This window comes from Camelus dromedarius, chromosome 3 (assembly GCF_036321535.1).
Source record: "Camelus dromedarius isolate mCamDro1 chromosome 3, mCamDro1.pat, whole genome shotgun sequence".
NCBI classification, from domain to species: domain Eukaryota; kingdom Metazoa; phylum Chordata; class Mammalia; order Artiodactyla; family Camelidae; genus Camelus; species Camelus dromedarius.
Window position 1 is genome coordinate 98,607,533 of NC_087438.1, and position 19,009 is coordinate 98,626,541.

At 42.0% G+C, this 19,009-nt stretch overlaps 2 protein-coding genes across 3 annotated transcripts; both read left to right on the forward strand.

Moving 5' to 3' along the window:
- The first annotated feature begins 8,722 nt into the window (after positions 1–8,722).
- On the forward strand, positions 8,723–14,576 carry PCDHB2 (protocadherin beta 2). Of its 2 annotated transcripts, XM_064484381.1 has the most exons (2): positions 8,723–9,074; positions 12,159–14,576. In XM_064484381.1, the coding sequence occupies exon 2, from the start codon at positions 12,193–12,195 to the stop codon at positions 13,483–13,485; it is 1,293 nt and encodes a 430-aa protein (XP_064340451.1). In that variant the 5' UTR covers positions 8,723–9,074; positions 12,159–12,192; the 3' UTR covers positions 13,486–14,576. The 2 variants fall into 2 exon arrangements, with proteins under 2 accessions (XP_064340451.1, XP_010989003.3); XM_010990701.3 differs by having other exon boundaries at positions 8,723–14,576.
- Positions 14,577–16,115: 1,539 nt separating this feature from the next.
- PCDHB3 (protocadherin beta 3) lies at positions 16,116–19,009 on the forward strand. The gene has a single exon (XM_031449182.2). The coding sequence runs from the start codon at positions 16,404–16,406 to the stop codon at positions 18,816–18,818; it is 2,415 nt and encodes an 804-aa protein (XP_031305042.2). The 5' UTR covers positions 16,116–16,403; the 3' UTR covers positions 18,819–19,009.

The following is a 19,009-nucleotide window of genomic DNA, read 5'->3' on the forward strand; positions in this document are numbered from 1 at the left end:
CTAGTGGATCTAAAGGGGAAGCCTAGCAAGACAGAAAACTTTTAGATGAAGATTTCTTTACCCTGGTTAAACATCACAGAAAAAAGTATACATCGCCTACCACCCACGCCAGCAAAGCTGAGTGGAAAGACTTGTCTTTCACACGCCTGTGTAGCAGGCCTCCCCACTACTACCCATCGCCTGCCACAGCATCAGTGGAGAGAATGTGGGAAACTGGAACTCTCAGCCACCCACGTAGTGAGCAGCCTACCTCTTCATACATCAACAGCGGCCAGGTGGGGAACCTGGACTTCCACCTCTCCCTGGAAGTAATGAGTCAATTTTCTCCCTTCCTTTACCACAGCAATGTAAGAGAACTCAGTTAATGCAGAAGGTTTAAATAAAATTCAGAGTCTCGGAACATAGTAAGAGAAGAACTACACTCTTCTCAAGAGCTTACAGAACATATACCAAGATAGACTATACCTTGGGCCATAAAACAAACCTCAACAAATTTAAAAGAATTTAAATGATACAGAAGTTACTCTGCAATCATAATGGAAGCAAACCAGAAATAATAATAGAAGGATAAGATAAAAATCTCCAAAACAGTTGCAAACTAAGTAACAAACATTTAAGTAATCTATGGGTCAAGGAGGAAGTCTCAAGGGAAGCTTAAAAATGCACTGAATTGAATGAAAATACAACATATCAAAACTTTGGACAACAGCTAAAAACCACACTAGGAGGGAAATTTATAGTACTAAGCACATACATTTAGATAGAGGGAAAGTCTCAATTCAAAAATCCTAAGGGGAATGGCCAAGATGGCAAAGTAGAAAGACCATGAACTCACTTCCTTTCATGGGCACACGAAAATCACAACTATCTGCAGAATAACCAATCAATGAAAAAGACTGGAACCTGCCAAAAAAGATTTTCTCCAACAAAAGACATAAAGGAGCCACAACAAGATAAGTAGGAGAGGCAGATTCATGATATAGTCAAGTCCCATACTTCCAAACGAGAATAATTATATTGCAAAGGTTTTCCCAAAGGAGAGAGAGGTCTGAGCCCCATGTCAGGTTCCCCAGCCTGGGGCTCCTAAACCAGGAAGATGAGCCCTGAGAGCATGTGGCTTTGAAGGCCAGTGGGACTTACTTTCAGAAGTCCCAGAGGGCTGGAGAAATAGAGAAGGAGCACACAAAATCTCACATGTTTTGCTACCCAGGGCAGAAGCCATAATTTGAGAGAAGCCTGCGTCAGACCTACCTGCTGATCTTGTAGAGTCTCCTGAAGAGGCAGGAGGCAACTGAAGCTCACCCTGGCAACACAGACACTAGCAGCAGCTATTTTGGGGAGCTCCTTCTAATTGTGGACACTGGTGATGGCAAGTGCCTTTGTGAAATCTTCTCTTTAGCTCATTATAGCCAACACCTGGCCCCACCCAATAGCCTAGAAGGTGTCAGTGCTAGGCCAACCAACTAACTGGGTGGGGACACAGCCACATCTATCAGCAGACAGGCTGCCTTAAGACTCCCTGAGCTCTGAACATAGCCCTGCCCACCAGAGGGCCCAGGATGCAGCTCCACCTCAGTCAGCTGGCACTGGTCCCAGAACCCCCTGGTCCCCGTCCCTACCCTCCAGGGAGCCTGCTCTAGTGTCTGGACAAGGCTCACCCACCAGGAAGCAGAAACAAGACTCAATTAAACCACAATCCCCCAGACAGCCCATCAGCAGGCCAGAATCTGCCCTGGGATCAGCTGGGCCACAGCCTTATCCACCTGCAGGCCAACATAAGCTTCTTACCCAACTGTGTCAGGAACTACTCCCCATCAGTAACAGACACCAGCTCTGGGACTGCTGGGTCCTGCAATCAGACTCCAGGACCTGCCTCTGTCCATCAGTAGGCCAGCACTAACTCCAGGACCTGGCATCACCCACCAGTGTGCAAGCAACAGTCCCAGAGTCTTCTGGACCCTGACTCTGCCCACCAGTGAGCCAGCTTAATTAAGCTCCAGAGCCCCCAGTCCTACGAACCAGCAGTTGGCAGCCTCCACACAAGACAGGGTCTGGCAACCAACTGGACTGGGGTAAGTCAAACCTACCAGACCTCCCACACAGGCCACCATAACAGAATGACCCATACAGCCCTCATAGGGAGAAACCCCTAGAGCATATAGCATGGGAGACAAGAGGGGAGTGTGCTGCTGGGACACACAGAACATCTTCTACAAAAGGTACAGGTAACCTCCTTGGTTTAGCTTATTTCTAGGTATTTTATTGTTTTTGATGCAATGGAAATGTTTGTGCCAGTTATAAAATTATGGTTTTTGAAGTGAAAAAAAAGTGAATGAAGGCCCTTTGTGCTCTCTCTCCGCTTTGGAGATGATCTGCATTCTGTCTATGGAATGTGTACCTACTTTTACTTTAACCTGAGCACCCAATTCCCACACCTCTCTCCTTGCCTTTCTCTTGCCTTATACTCTATGCAGGATGTATCTCTCTAAATAAATCTACCTTAATTCAAAAAAAAAGTGAATGAAGGGCCTCAAATGGTAAAATATCCTTCTTTTTTTATAGGTGAGTTGTATTTGATCACATATATATGCCACATCTTTATCCATTCATCTATTGATGTGCACATAGGATGCTTCCATATCTTGGCAATTATAAATAATGCTGCTGTTAATAGTGGGGTATATGTATCTTTTTGAATTAATGTTTTTGTTCTTCTCGGATATATGTCCAGGAGTGGAACTGCTGGGGCATATGGTGGTTCTATTTTTAGGTTTTTGAGAAACCTCCATATTGTTTTCCATAGTGGCTGCATCAATTTACATTCCCACTAACAGCATACAAGGGTTCCCTTTTCTCCACATCCTTGCCAACATTTGTTATTTGTGTTCTTTTTGATGATGGCTATTCTGACAAGTGTGAGATGATATCTCATTGGGATTTTGATTTTGCATTTCCCTGACATTAGTGATGTTGAGCAACTTTTCATGTTCCTGTTGGCCATCTGCATTTCCTCTTTTGGGAAAATGTCTATTTGGGTCTTCTGCTCATATTTTAAATGGGTTGGTTTTTTGTTTGCTTGCTTTTCAATTGAAATACAGTTGATTTGAAGTATTGTATTAGTTTCTGGTATACAGCATGGATGGACTTGGAAGGCATCATGCTAAGTGAAGACAGAGAAAGATGAATACTGTAAGATATCACTTACATGTCGAATCTTAAAAAATATAACAAATTAGTGAATATAACAGAAAAGAAACAGACTCACAGATGTAGAGAGGAACTAGTGGTTACCAGTGGGGAGAGGGAAGGAGGAGGGGCAAGATGGAGGTGGAGGATTAAGAGGTACAAACTATCAGGTATAAAATAAGCTACAAAGATGTATTGTAGAACATGGGGAATATAGTCAATATTTTATAATAACTATAAATGGAGTATATAACCTTTAAAAATTGTGAATTACTATATTGTATACCTGTAACATCTAATATTGTACATAAACTATACTTCAATACTTAAAAGTTGAAGTATTCAATTTAGTAAAATAAATACATAAGTTTAAAAGTAATTGTATTTCTATATATTAGTAATTAACACATGGACATGACTATACTTCAATAAAAAAGGTAATACCATTTACAGTCACTCAAAAGAAAATGAAATACTTAAGTGTAAATATAATAAAACATGGACAGGACTTGTATGCTGAAAAATACACAATACTGATAGAGAAATCAAAGAAGATCTAAATAAATGGAGAGACATGCTGTATTCACGTACTGGAAAACTCAGGATGTCTATTCTCTCCAAGTTGATATACAGGTTATTTCTATTAAAATCCTAACAAAAATTTTTGCAGATATAGACAAGATTTATCTAAAATGTATATGGATACTATGTACAAAATAAGTAAGCTACATGGATATATTGTATACAACAGGGAATATAACCAAAATTTTTATAATACCTATAAATGGATTATAGCCTTTAAAAATTGTGAAACATTATGTTGTACACCTGAAACTTATATAATATTATACATCAACTATGCTTCAGTAACAAATTTTATACGGAAATACAAGGAACTAGATTGGTAAAATAATTTTTTAAAAGAATAAAAGAAAAGGCATTAGTCTGCTCATTTCAAGACTTGCTATATAGTTACAATTATCAAGAATGTGTGATATTGGTGGAGGGATAAACACATAGGTCATTGGAACAGAATAGAGAACCCATAAATAGACTCAGAAATACACCTAACCAATTTTTTGACAAAGGCGCAAAAGCAATTCAATAGATGAAAGATGTCCTTTAAACAACTAGTACTAGAGCAACTGGATATCCATAGGCAAAAATCTGACCCTCAAACTATGTCTCACACCTTATCCAAAAATGAAATAGATAATGGGCTTAAATTTAAAATGCAAAATAATCACACTTCTAGAAAAACTGTCAAAGGGTTATTGACCTTGACAGCAAAAGCAATATCCAAAAAAGGGAAAACTGATTAAACATACCATTAAAATTTTTTGATTTGCAGAAGACTCTGTTAAGAGGATGAGAAAGACAAGCTACAGAGTGGAAGAAAGGATCTATAAACCACATATCTGACAAAGAACTAGTATCTAGAATATATACTTTACTATATGCATATTTAATAAATATTGAGTATCTATGGTATATATATATGTGGAATCTAAAAACATCAAACTCATAGAAACAGAGAGAGGAAATGAGATGTTAATCAAAGGGTAGAAACTTTTGACTTATAAGAAAATAAGTTCTGGGGATCTGATGTACAGCATGGTGACTGTAGCTAACAATACCATGTTATATACTTAAAAACTGCTGTGAGCCACAGCAACCAGACAAGAAAAAGAAATAAAAGATATCCAAATCAGAAGGGAAGAAGTAAAATTGTCATTATATGCAGATTACATGATATGCTATATAGAAAACCCTAAAGACTACACACAAAAACCATCAGAACTGATAAATGAATTCATCAAGATTCAAGAAAGCAATGGAAAGATATCCCATGCTCTTGGATTGAAAAAATTAATAGTTAAAATGGCCATACTACCCAAAGCAATCTGCCAATTTAATGCGATCAAATAACCCATGACGTTTTTCACAGAACTAGAACAAATAATCCTAAAATTTATATGGAACCACAAAAGACCCAGAATTGCCAAAGCAATTGGCAATTGCTGACGAAAAAGAACAAGGAGTCATAACCCTTCCAGACTTCAGACAATACTACAAAGCTGCAATAATCTAAAGAGCACCGTATTGGCACAAGAATAGACATATAGATCAACAGAACAGAGAGCCCAGAAATAAACCCACACACCTGTGGTCAATTAATCTTTGGCTAAGGAGGCAAGAATACACAATGTAGAAAACACAGTCTCTTCAGCAAATGGTGTTGGGAAGGCTGGACAGCCACATGTAAATCAATGAAGTTAGAACTCTCCCTCACACCATACACAAAAATACACTCAAAATGGCTTAAAGATATAAAAAAAAAAAAAAGACACTATAAACCTCCTAAAAGAAAACATAGGCAAAACATTTTCTAACATAAATCACAGTAATATTTTCTTAGCTCAGTCTCTCAAGGCAAAAGAAATAAAAGCAAATGTAAACAAATGGGACCTAATCAAATTTATAAGCTTTTGCACAGCAAAGGAAACCATAAACAAAACAAAAAGACAACCTACAGAATGAAAGAAAATATATGCAAACAATGTGACTGACAAGGGCTTTATTTCCAAAATATACAAACAGACCAGGCAATTCAATATCAAAAAAACAAACAACCCAATCAAAAAATGGGCAGAAGATCTAAACAGACATTTCTTCAAAGAAGATACACAGATGGCCATTAGGCACATGAAAAGATGCTCAACATCGCTAATTAGCAGAGAAATGCAAATGAAAACTAAAATGAAGTATCACCTCTGACCAGTCAGACTGGCCATTATCAAAAAAATAATAAATATTGGACAAGGTATAGAAAAAAGGAAACCCTTGTACACTGTTGGTGGGAATGTAAATTGGTGCAGCCATTATGGAAAACATTTTGGAGGTTCCTTCAGAAACTAAAAATAGAGCTACCATATGATCCAGCAGACTCATTCCTGGGCATATATCTGGAAAAGATGAAAACTCTAATAATTTGAAAAGATACCAGGTGCTCCAATAGCAGCATAGCCAGCAGTATTTACAATAGCCAAGACATGGAAACAAACTAACTGTCCATCAGATGACTGGATAAAGAAGATGGTGACTGTAGTTAACAATACCATGTGATACACTTAAAAACTGCTGTGAGCCACAGCAACCAGACAAGAAAATACTCACACACACACACACACACACACACACACACACACACTGGAATACTACTCAGCTATAAAAAATGACATATTGCTATTTGCAGCAACATGGATGGACCTGGAGGTTATCATACTAAATGAGTAAGTCAGACAGAGAAAGACAAGTATTATATATCACTTATATGTGGAATCTAAAAAAAATCCAAATAAACTTACAAATCAGAAACAGACTCACAGACATAGAAAACAAACTTATGGTTACTAAAGGAGAAGGGGGTAGGGATTAAGAGTAACAGATACATACTACCATATATAGAACAGATAAACAGCAAAGATTTACTGTATGGCACAGTGAGCTATATTCAATATCTTGTAAAAACCTATAATAGAAATGAATCTGAAAAATATTATGTATGTACATATATATGTCTATATATATGTCTGAATCACTTTGCTGCACACCTGAAACACAATACTGTAAATTAACTATACTTGTTTTTTAAAAAAAGTTATTATGAGAGTAGAGCTTTAATGTCACCATAGCAACAACAACAACAAAGTGGAAATTGAACTGACTGTGTAGTATCCAGTGATGGAAAATTTAGCCAAATCTTATGCACATCCCCATGTACATTCTGGAATTTTAAGAAGAAATTTTCAAAGGCGGAAAATCTCAGATACACAGATTTTTCTCACAAAACAAAAAAGTCTACAAGTAATACTTGGAAATGTCAAGCTTCTATGCATCTGGCTTCCTATTTGGGAGCAAAGGCTCTTCTGTGGTTGGATCTAAGATATTCTTTGATTTCTTTGGAAACCACCTTGCTTGGGTCACTACTCTGTTGCTCCCCTTTCAGGTGCAAAATGTTTACCACAATAAGATTAGTTAACACATTGTTTTCCTGATATTCCATATCATTTTATATACAGTAGTGTGTATCTGCTAATCCCATATATATGAGAGAGAGAGAGAGAGAGAGAGAGTGTTATGAGACAGATATCACATTTTCTTCATCCATTCATATGCTAATGGAAACTTAGGTTTTTTTCCACATCTTAGCTATTGTGAATAATGCTATAATGAACATGGGGGTACAAATATCTCTTTGAGATAGTAGTTTCATTTCCTTCGGGTATATATCCAGACATGTAATTGCTGGATCATATGATAGTTCTATTTTTAATTTTTTGAGAAACCTGTATACTGTCTTCCATACTGGTTGCACCAATTTACATTCTCACCAACAATGTACAAGGGTTCCTTTTTAGGAGTCATTTAGACTTACATTTGTTTGTAGGAGTAAAAAGGACTGTGTAGATAAGTTCTTGTTTTCACTGTATCACTACTTAAAATACCATTCATAAAACACTATGATGTCCTAAGCACTAGGCTGAACATTTCATAAGCATTGTTTCACTTAATTTGAAGTAGATATCATCGGTATATTCTTTTTTTTTTTTCAGATGAGGAAACTTAAAACTGAAGTCTGGAGGAGGAAATAGTTTTCCTAACTTAAGATATATGATGTAACAAAGCCTGGACTGAAATACGAATCTTCCTGACATAAAAATCTATGCTCTTAATCACCATTCAAAAATATCTCCTAAAATACTGTTAACAGAACAAACCATTCACACATGCTCATACTCAAGCTACAGGACTCTCTTTAAATTGAGTATTAGATAGATGAGCCAAATTCAAATAGAAAAAAAGGGCCCAGCCCTAGTCTTTTAGTTAGTTGTCACCCTCCAATACTTCATAGAATGGTCTGTGCTGTTGAATGACTTAGTAAAATACTGCATCCCACAAGAGCTTCCCATCATTTGAGAAAATCTTATTTCCTGTAAAATCAGAAATACTTTATCTGTAGTAGAAAATCGCTTCAATGGATTTGTGTTTAAGCTGGCACCATAAAATTCAACTTAGCTCAAGCTTCCTCCTCTGGGAAACTTTCCTGATAACCCCATTTCTTTTCTTACTTAAATATCTGTTTGAGCACTGCATGTGCCTGTGCAAATCTCTGTCTGAGCACTTACCACTCACTACAGTAACTGTCGCTTTACTTGTGTCATCCTTCTAGTCTGTGACATCTTGGGGTGCAGATACTAGGTTTTATTCAATTTTATATCCCTAATGCCTTTCACAATGCCCGAAATTAATCTGTGTGTAATAAACACCTGCTGATGAATTACAAAAATTCAATAGATGTACGGTGAAATGACTGGCCTGTGTGAAATGGAAGAAATCAAGTTCAAGTCACTCTCAAAAGAAATTGTACAGACGACTGATAATAAAGCCAGATACTTACTAACAGCTGTAACTAGCTAAACCAAAAGTCAGAGAAGTAATCTGAAGTATCAGGACGTAAGAATTGTGCCACTAGATGACATGACTGAAACAGATTTTGACAGTTCCTGAGGGAAAGCGCTGTACATACCAGGGTTTCAGTTCAGACACTTGACGGCGCTACAGGCTAAAAAGTAGGAGGGGCCCTGCATTTGCTGCAGACTGACTCCATTTTAGAAAAGACAAAATCTGAAAGGTACTGGGGATGCACACGGCTTGGAAAACGGCGGCACCGAATTCAGATGTTAGACCTTTTTTCAAACGAGTGGGGTCTAGACATAAACTGATGTTATCCCTCTTGGAAGACTTCGGAAGGCTTCTTTTATTAAAGACAACGCAAGGAGGCTATGTCGGAAACCGAGAGAAAATCTGGCAGAAAAAGGCAACTGGTGAGTTTTCCTTTTCCTTCCGGGCGTAGTGCAGGCAGCCCAGGAAAAGGAAACCTGCTTCTTATAGCCAGTTTCTGGAGATTTGGCGCTGGCAGTGGTAAGGGGTGTGTGTCCTTAGCAGCGGGAGGACAAATCCGAGTAAGGTTGTTTCCAAAGAGACCAAAGATTCGTGAGCAAAGGTTCTTATTAAGAGATCAGGGAATATTTTAGATCCACTCACAGAAGAGCCTTTGCTCCCAAATAGGAAGTCGGAGCTATAGAAATTATGCATTTCCAAGTGTTACCCATAAATTTCTTTTTTGTTTTCTGAGAAAAATCTATGAATCTGAGATGTTCCCCCTTTGAAAAATTCTTCTAAATGTTCTGGAATGTGCACGGGAACATGCATGAGATTTGGGTGTTTTCCATCACTGGAAACCATACTGGGAGTTCAATTTCCATTTTCACAGTAATGTTTGATGCAATAGTGGGGTAAGTAATTTGTTCATTTGTGAGGGGGAAAAAATCACTGGATGAAGAACAACCCAAGGTAAGTTTAATTTCACAGAAAGGAATGGTAGGTATCAACGTAGTTTGGAACCTCTTAAGGTCCAAATTGTGACAATCAGTGACAACCTTTGAGATGCGTTCTTTTCAGCAACCTCACTGTCAAAGTCTGCTAAAGATTTAGTCTCAGAAAATTAAGGAAAGGCTCACCAAATTCTCCAGGCTCATTGAATTCTCTAGCCTCTGGAGAGTACCCACCAAACATTTTAAGTATCACACATATCTTTGCATTATAAACATCCACTGCAAGAAAATTACCAGGCAATTTCATGGCTATGTGGCAAGGCAATTTACAGCAGAAACAGTTTCAGAAATATTTTTCTTTACGTGGAAGATGTTGGCTGTGACAATACCATTGGATGACAATTCCATAAAGCTGGTCATGCTGACACTTATCTGCTCATCCTACAGTACTTCCAGAAACAGACTTCACCTCTTTAAGGATTATCTCAGCACTGTGGAGTAAAAAGAAAATGCCTTGGCCCTTCCTTCCAGAATTTTCTTTCCACTGAATGTAAAAAGAAAATTCCGTATTCCGCCAACCTAATGCAGGACAGAGAGATGAGAAATACATCTCCATCACATCACTTTTATCTCCAGTGAAATTAGGTTCTTTGAAGCTGACAACAAGGCAGTATGTGGAGACAGCTATCACCCTTGGCATTCATGCTTTTGAGCTCTGGGTAAAAAGTAGAGGAAAACATCCCCTTTCTGAATATTATGGTTGTTGTTTTATTGCTCTAAACAATGGTGTACTGATGCCTTAGGTATGTTGATCTTACTTACAAGAAAACTGGTCTGGACATTTCAAAAAATTCAGTATCAGTAAAATACAGGGGATTATTTTAGAACAAAGAGAGGTAACACCCAACAGAATCATGAAACTTGGTTAAAAAACAAATTTTCTAAGACACTGCTTATAACAATTGGTTAAGAAAATAAGTGCATTTGTAAAAGGAACTCAAGAGTAAATATGGATTCTTGTTTAAATTGAAGAAAATCAGGGAAGATAATGGAAGTGTAATTAATAAAATTTCATAGGGACTGGATTTTAGATAATATTATGGAATTACTGTTACTTCAGTACATTGGGAGACCCTATTTGAAAATATTCCGTTTAGACTGCCATCAGTCTGAAATAAAGGAGTGGGATTTCCTTAATGTTTTGGAGAAAATAAACACCCAGAAAGGACGCGGGGTGGCGCTGCATCATTAGAAGTAGAAGGAAGAAAGCTACCAGCCTGCGCTCCTTCAGCCAGATGCTTGCTTAAAGGAGCAAGCAGGAAGGGGGCTTTCTAAGGCGGTCGCTCGGGGAAATCAAGGCCCTAGGCATCTCCACTTATCCCAGTAACTGCGTGATACTGGGAGGTAGATCAACGACAACGTGAGCCCGAGCTGAGTCAGGTTTCCTGGAGACCAGAAAGCGATGGAGGTCGGAGAGAGAAAGGAACGCTTTCTGAAACAAAGGCAAGTCTTGATATTCTTTGTTTTCCTGGGCATAACTCAGGCTGGTTCTGAGCCTAGGCACTATTCAGTGGCTGAGGAAACGGAGAGTGGCTCCTTTGTGGCCAATCTGTTGAAAGACCTGGGACTGGAGATAGACGATCTAGCTGCGCGGGCGCCCCGGGTCATTTCCAAAGGGAAAAAAATGCGTTTGCATTTTGATAGGCAGACAGGGGATTTGTTGTTAAACGAAAAACTGGACCGAGAGGAGCTCTGCGGCCCTATCGAGCCCTGTGTACTGCCTTTCCAAATGTTACTGGAAAATCCCTTACAGTTTTTCCAGGCTGAGCTACGGATTAGAGACATAAATGATCATTCCCCAGTTTTCCTAGACAAAGAAATAGTTTTGAAAATTTCAGAAAGTATTACTCCCGAAACTACTTTTCTAATAGAACGTGCCCAGGACTTAGACGTAGGAAGCAACAGTCTCCAAAGTTATACAGTCAGCCCTAATTCCCACTTCCATCTTAAATTACAAGAGAGTCCCAGCGGCACAGTATTACCACAGCTGGTGCTGAACAAAGCACTGGATAGAGAGGAACAGCCTGAGATAAGATTAATCCTCACAGCACTGGATGGGGGGACTCCACCCCGGTCTGGGACCACCCTTGTCCGCATTGAAGTCTTGGACATCAATGATAATGCCCCCGAGTTTGCAAAGCTGCTCTATGAGGTGCAAGTCCTAGAAAATAGCCCCATTGGTTCCCAGGTCGCCATCGTCACTGCCAGAGATTTAGATACTGGAGCCTATGGAGAAATATCTTATGTATTTTCCCAAGCATCTGAAGATATTCGCAAAACATTTCGAATAAATGAAAAATCGGGAGAACTCCTTTTAACACAGGAATTAGATTTTGAATCTATTCAGAATTATACATTAAATATCCAGGTGACAGATGGTGGGGGCCTTTCTGAAAGTTGTGTGGTATTTGTCCAAGTGATGGATTTAAATGATAACCCTCCGGAACTGACTATGTCAACACTTATCAATGAGATCCCAGAAAACTTGCAGGAGACCATAACCGCTGTATTCAGTGTTTCAGATCCTGATTCAGGAGACAATGGAAGGATGGTTTGCTCCATCCAGGATGATCTTCCTTTCATTCTTAAACCTTCTGTTGAGAATTTTTACACGCTAGTAACAAACAGAGCCCTAGACCGAGAGACAAGATCCGAATATAACATCACCATCACGGCCACAGATACGGGAACGCCGAGGCTGAAAACCCAGCACCACATAACAGTGCTGGTGTCCGACGTCAACGACAACGCCCCCGCCTTCACCCAGGCCTCCTACACCCTGCGGGTCCGCGAGAACAACAGCCCCGCCCTGCACATCGGCACCGTCAGCGCCACAGACACAGACGCCGGCGCCAACGCCCAGGTCACCTACTCGCTGCTGCCGCCCGCCGACCCGCACGTGCCCCTGGCCTCCCTCGTGTCCATCAACGCCGACAACGGCCACCTGTTCGCCCTGCGGTCCCTGGACTACGAGGCCCTGCGCGCCTTCGAGTTCCGCGTGGGCGCCGCCGACCGCGGCTCGCCGCCGCTGAGCAGCCAGGCGCTGGTGCGCGTGCTCGTGGAGGACGACAACGACAACGCGCCCTTCGTGCTGTACCCGCTGCAGAACACCTCGGCGCCCTGCACCGAGCTGCTGCCCAGGGCGGCCGAGCCGGGCTACCTGGTGACCAAGGTGGTGGCGGTGGACGGCGACGCGGGCCAGAACGCCTGGCAGTCGTACCAGCTGCTCAAGGCCACGGAGCCCGGGCTGTTCGGCGTGTGGGCGCACAACGGCGAGGTGCGCACGGCCAGGCCGCTGAGCGAGCGCGACGCGGCCAGGCACAGGCTGCTGGTGCTGGTCAAGGACAATGGCGAGCCGCCGCTGTCGGCCAGCGTCACGCTGCACGTGCTGCTGGTGGACGGCTTCTCGCAGCCCCACCTGCCGCCCCCGGAAGCGGAAGCGGAGGCGGCGGCCGCGGCGCCGGCCGACCCGCTCACCGTCTACCTGGTGGTGGCCTTGGCGTCCGTGTCGTCGCTCTTCCTCTTCTCGGTGCCGGTGTTCGTGGCGGTGCGGCTGTGCGGGCGGGGCGGGGCTGCGCGGGCGGGTCGCTGCTCGGTGCCCGAGGGCCCCTTCCCGGGCCACCTGGTGGACGTCAGCGGCACCGGGACCCTGTCCCACAGCTACCAGTACGAGGTGTGTCTGACCGGAGGCTTAGGGACTTTGAAGTTCCTCAAGCCAATTATCCCCAACTTCCTTGCCCAGGGTGGAGAGAGGGGTAGTGAAGCCAACCCCAGTTTCAGGAATAGCTTTGAATTCAGTCAAGTATTCATAAGGGTCTCTACTGTGCTTAGTCTCAGTTAATTTGTGGAAAGTCCTTTTTACTGCCTTGCCCCCTGGAGTTTCTTTTTATTGTAAGAAATGGAACTATCTTATTCCAATTCAGTGCATGTTACTGGTGTTTCTAACTGTGTTGCTCTGTGGCAAAATGAATGCAAATTTTCTTTATATTCTTACTGTTGATTAGTATCACAGTAACTTGATTCAAGTGTGAAAGAAAGTAAATTTTGTATTTTCCATAGTCTTTAAGTTAGAGCATCTTTTCTCAAAATTCATCTTTCACAGTCCCTAGGTAATTTTTGCAGTCCTTACATTTTTAAAGGTTTGCTATAACTACATAGGGTTATTCTTTTTCCTATGCAGAATATTTGTTTGTATATTCTCTTAGGCTAGTTTTTTTACCCTGTGAACTCACATTAGCTAAAATCACTAATACAGGTATGTTCATGAATAACAAAACACCCTCTCACACTTATCTAAATATGTATTTCCTTAAAATGTTCATATATAAAAATTATGATTCATCTATTAACTTTGAATACTTCATTAAAATCCAAAAGATTTGAGGGACTATGTGTCTTTGACCAGATTTTAGAAACTTCAAATGTAGTTTGCCATTCCATTTTTCAAAAATATCTGGAGCACTTATGACTCAGTTGGAAAATAAGCCCATGGGAAAATATTTATCTTGGTGTGTTCATTCTGTTTTTTGGGAGGGGGCACTGACCTCTTCCAATTTTCCCCTTTCAGTGTCCTAGACTTTTCAGTGCTTTTTTTTTCTCTTTAGGTGCTTTTGTTTCTCAATAGTTCTCCATTAATTGCATGATTAGCACAATGACTGGAAAACCATAGGTTCTTAATAAAATTTTTGAATGATTGAAAGAAATTTTTTTTCCCTTGTGACATGCTGATATTTAAATACATTAAAATACTCCAAGGCAAAATTTTGCTGGAATTAAGTGCTCTCTGATTTAATTTTTGTTATTAATTGAACTTCACTGTTATTCAGATATTACACAGTTATTAGTGCCTGGTGTCTCCTTCTTTCAACATATTTTTCCTTTTTCTCTTCCTGCTTTATGAGTTTCCTCTCCTGCCCACTAGCTTAAGGAATATATATGGGGAAATTGTGTTTTCAATTTCATAATTTAAAATTTCTTCTATGAATTATATGGAATTCTTAAATAATTCATTCAGCTTTCTTTATTCTTAGTTATTTCTTGCAGTTCAATTTCTGATCCATACATGAAAACAAAATTTTAATTTTTTATGTTCTTCAGCCTATCATTAAATTTTTATATCATTTTATGTTTATTTGACTGAGGTATACTATTAAAATTATAATGTAAAATTTAAAGGTCTCATTTTGAGTTTAGCAGTCATGTAGAGAAGTATATTGATATCAAAAGTCTTTGATCAACCAGCTTACTACCTACCTGTAGGATCTTGGATAAATCACATAATTTCTGTCCCTCCAAAGTGATAACAGCTATTTCAATAGCTTGCAGTTATGATTAAATAAGTAAGCATGAGGATACAGAAGTGTAATTTTGTTGTTTTAGTATGACTAATATTACAGGTAAATTTAATAGATGATCTTCCATATAACTACTGATAATTGTGAAGAATCTATATTGAACACATGGTATTTGTGTTGTTTCATTTCTCTGCCTAAAACCTTGCAATAGCTTCCTTTTATTCTTAGAATAAAATCCAGCCACCCATTATTTGGCCCCTGCTTACCTCTCCAGCCTTCTCTTCCCATTTTTGAGGCACGAAGCTTTGGATGCACTGTCCTCCCTTAATTATCCAGAATAGCTATGCTCTACTGTCCCAGGGCATTTTGAATATCAGTTTCTTTTCTACTTTTTAGCCTGGCAAACAACTTCTCCTCCTTTATGTTCCCGGTTAAATGGCACCTCCTTGGGAAACTTTCTCAGTCCTCCCCCAGATTAAGTTAGGTCCCCCTATTGTATTCTCAGTGCACTCAGTATACATTTCCTATATAGCACTTTCCACAGTTTGTTTAAACATCCGTTTAAAGTCTGTTCATCCCGTTAAACGTTAAATTATATAAGATATATAGATATGGTTTGTTTTATTACCACTATACATCTAACTGCTTCAAACTCAATAAATACCTATTTCCACATATGAAATAGTTATGCATATTAAGCAGTTAATACAGATGAAACCAGTAATTGTAAAATTAATGAAATAAGAGGAGGAGAAAGCTCTGTGTTCCTTGAGTAAGTGTAAAAATGTGGAAGGAATCAGGCATTTGTGGTCTCTGGATATGTCCCCTGATGTGATAAGGCTGTCTTTTCATAGCATTTTTTTCTGACTATAAATGCAACTCACGTACATTTTACAAAATTTGGAAAATTAAGAAAAACACAAATAGGAAGGTGAAACGTCATCATTTAGACCAAGATCTTTCTAACTTTTTGTGTAATGCAGGGGGCAGGTGAGTAGCCCTACCAGGTGTCCACTTCCTTAAAATACGAGAAATAGGACTCTACCACGAAGTCACTTCTAGATAAGAGCGCAATTCCCTAGGTTGTGTTTACTTAACCCATATAACACAACAAACTCCTACAGTAGCGTCAGCTAGGTTTGATAAAGGGAATAAGCGATTAAAATAAAAACAAAACAGAAAGCTCAAAAACCGAAGTACCTTCTCCAAGATTTTGAAACTGCAAGTGAACGCATGGTGGCGCTGTTGTCTAAGAAGGAGAATTAAACCGCAGTCACCGCGTAAACTGTAACACACCGATCCAATGTAGTAAATTAGGGATTGTGAACCGGCACCGATTTATAAGCAAGCAAATCTGAGACTCTGGAAAGGATTATTCGCTAGGTCTTCTTTAAAGGTTGGGAGGCCAAAGATTGCGTTTCCCAGTGCTGTTGGAGGCTAGTTTGGCAATATTTCTTGGAAGAACATGGCAGAAAATGCAGTGGAGGCTGGAGGAGAGCGCTTTCTTAAAAAGAGGCAAGTCCTGTTTCTCTTTGTTTTTCTGGGTGGGTCTCTGGCTGGGTCCCAGTCGAGACGCTACTCTGTGGCTGAGGAAAAAGAGAGGGGCTTTTTAATAGCCAGTCTAGCAAAAGATCTGGGGCTGAGTGCAGGGGAACTGGCCGCAAGGGGGGCCCAAATTGTGTCTAAAGGGAACAAACAGCATTTTCAGCTCAACCATCAGACCGGGGATTTGCTCCTGCTGGAGACATTGGACCGGGAGGAGCTATGCGGCCCCACAGAGCCATGTGTACTGCATTTTCAGATATTATTGCAAAACCCCTTGCTGTTTATTACAAATGAACTCCAGGTCATAGACATAAATGACCACTCTCCTGTATTCTCTGAAAATGAAATGCAGCTAAAAATCCTAGAAAACACTCCACCAGGAACAATAATTCCTTTGGAAAATGCGGAGGACTTGGATGTGGGAAAAAACAGCCTCCAAAACTACACGATTACTCCTAATTCCCATTTCCACGTTCTCACACGCAGTCGCAGGGACAAAAGGAAGTACCCAGAACTAGTGCTGGACAAAGTGCTGGATCGTGAAGAGCAGCCAGAGCTCACTTTAACGCTCACTGCGCTGGATGGCGGGACTCCACCCAGATCTGGGACCGTCCAGATCCACATCTTGGTCTTAGACATAAACGACAACGCCCCAGAATTTACACAGTCGCTATATGAGGTCCAAATTCTAGAGAACAGCCCCCTTAACTCCGTTATTGTCACTGTTTCGGCTTCTGATTTAGATACAGGAAATTTTGGGACACTATCATACGCATTTTTTCATGCTTCTGAAGAAATTCGAAAAACTTTTCAACTAAATTCAATTACTGGAGATATCCAGCTAACCAAATGCTTGAATTTCGAGGCGATTAATACTTATGAAGTTGATGTTGAAGCCAAGGATGGTGGAGGCCTTTCAGGAAAATCAACAGTGATAGTTCAGGTGGTTGATGTGAACGACAACCCACCAGAACTGAGCTTGTCCTCAATTACCAGCCCTATCCCAGAGAACTCGCCAGAGACTGTGGTGGCCATTTTCAGTGTTTCTGATCTAGACTCCGGAGACAATGGGAGAATGATATGTTCCATCGAGAACGATCTCCCCTTTGTCCTGAAACCATCTGTAGAGAATTTTTACACCCTAGTGTTAGAAGGAGCTCTAGACAGAGAGAGCCGAGCCCAGTACAACATCACAATCACGGTCACAGATATGGGGACACCCAGACTGAAAACCCAGCACAACATAACGGTACTAGTGTCCGACGTCAACGACAACGCCCCCGCCTTCACCCAGGCCTCCTACACCCTGCGGGTCCGCGAGAACAACAGCCCCGCCCTGCACATCGGCACCGTCAGCGCCACAGACACAGACGCCGGCGCCAACGCCCAGGTCACCTACTCGCTGCTGCCGCCCGCCGACCCGCACGTGCCCCTGGCCTCCCTCGTGTCCATCAACGCCGACAACGGCCACCTGTTCGCCCTGCGGTCCCTGGACTACGAGGCCCTGCGCGCCTTCGAGTTCCGCGTGGGCGCCGCCGACCGCGGCTCGCCGCCGCTGAGCAGCCAGGCGCTGGTGCGCGTGCTCGTGGAGGACGACAACGACAACGCGCCCTTCGTGCTGTACCCGCTGCAGAACACCTCGGCGCCCTGCACCGAGCTGCTGCCCAGGGCGGCCGAGCCGGGTTACCTGGTGACCAAGGTGGTGGCGGTGGACGGCGACGCGGGCCAGAACGCCTGGCTGTCGTACCAGCTGCTCAAGGCCACGGAGCCCGGGCTGTTCGGCGTGTGGGCGCACAACGGCGAGGTGCGCACGGCCAGGCCGCTGAGCGAGCGCGACGCGGCCAGGCACAGGCTGCTGGTGCTGGTCAAGGACAATGGCGAGCCGCCGCTGTCGGCCAGCGTCACGCTGCACGTGCTGCTGGTGGACGGCTTCTCGCAGCCCCACCTGCCGCCCCCGGAAGCGGAAGCGGAGGCGGCGGCCGCGGCGCCGGCCGACCCGCTCACCGTCTACCTGGTGGTGGCCTTGGCGTCCGTGTCGTCGCTCTTCCTCTTCTCGGTGCTGGTGTTCGTGGCGGTGCGGCTGTGCGGGCGGGGCGGGGCTGCGCGGGCGGGTCGCTGCTCGGTGCCCGAGGGCCCCTTCCCGGGCCACCTGGTGGACGTCAGCGGCACCGGCACCCTGTCCCACAGCTACCAGTACCAGGTTTGCGTGACGGAAGACCATAGAACTGGTGAGTTCAAATTCCTGAAGCCAATATTCCCCAACCTCTTAGTTCAGGACACTGAGAGAGAAATTAAAGAAAGCTCCAACTGCAGGAATCGTTTTGTATTTAGTTAAGTGTTGTATTTGGTCAAGTGAGCCTCTCCTTAATTTTGGCAAGTCTAACTCCCATTGCAGTACCTTTGTTTTAAGAAATTGTAGAGGGGGAGGGTATAACCCAGTGGCAGAGTGTGTGTTTAGCATGCATGAGGTCCTTGGTTCCATCCCCAGTACCTCTACCAAAAATAAATAAATAAACCTAATTACCA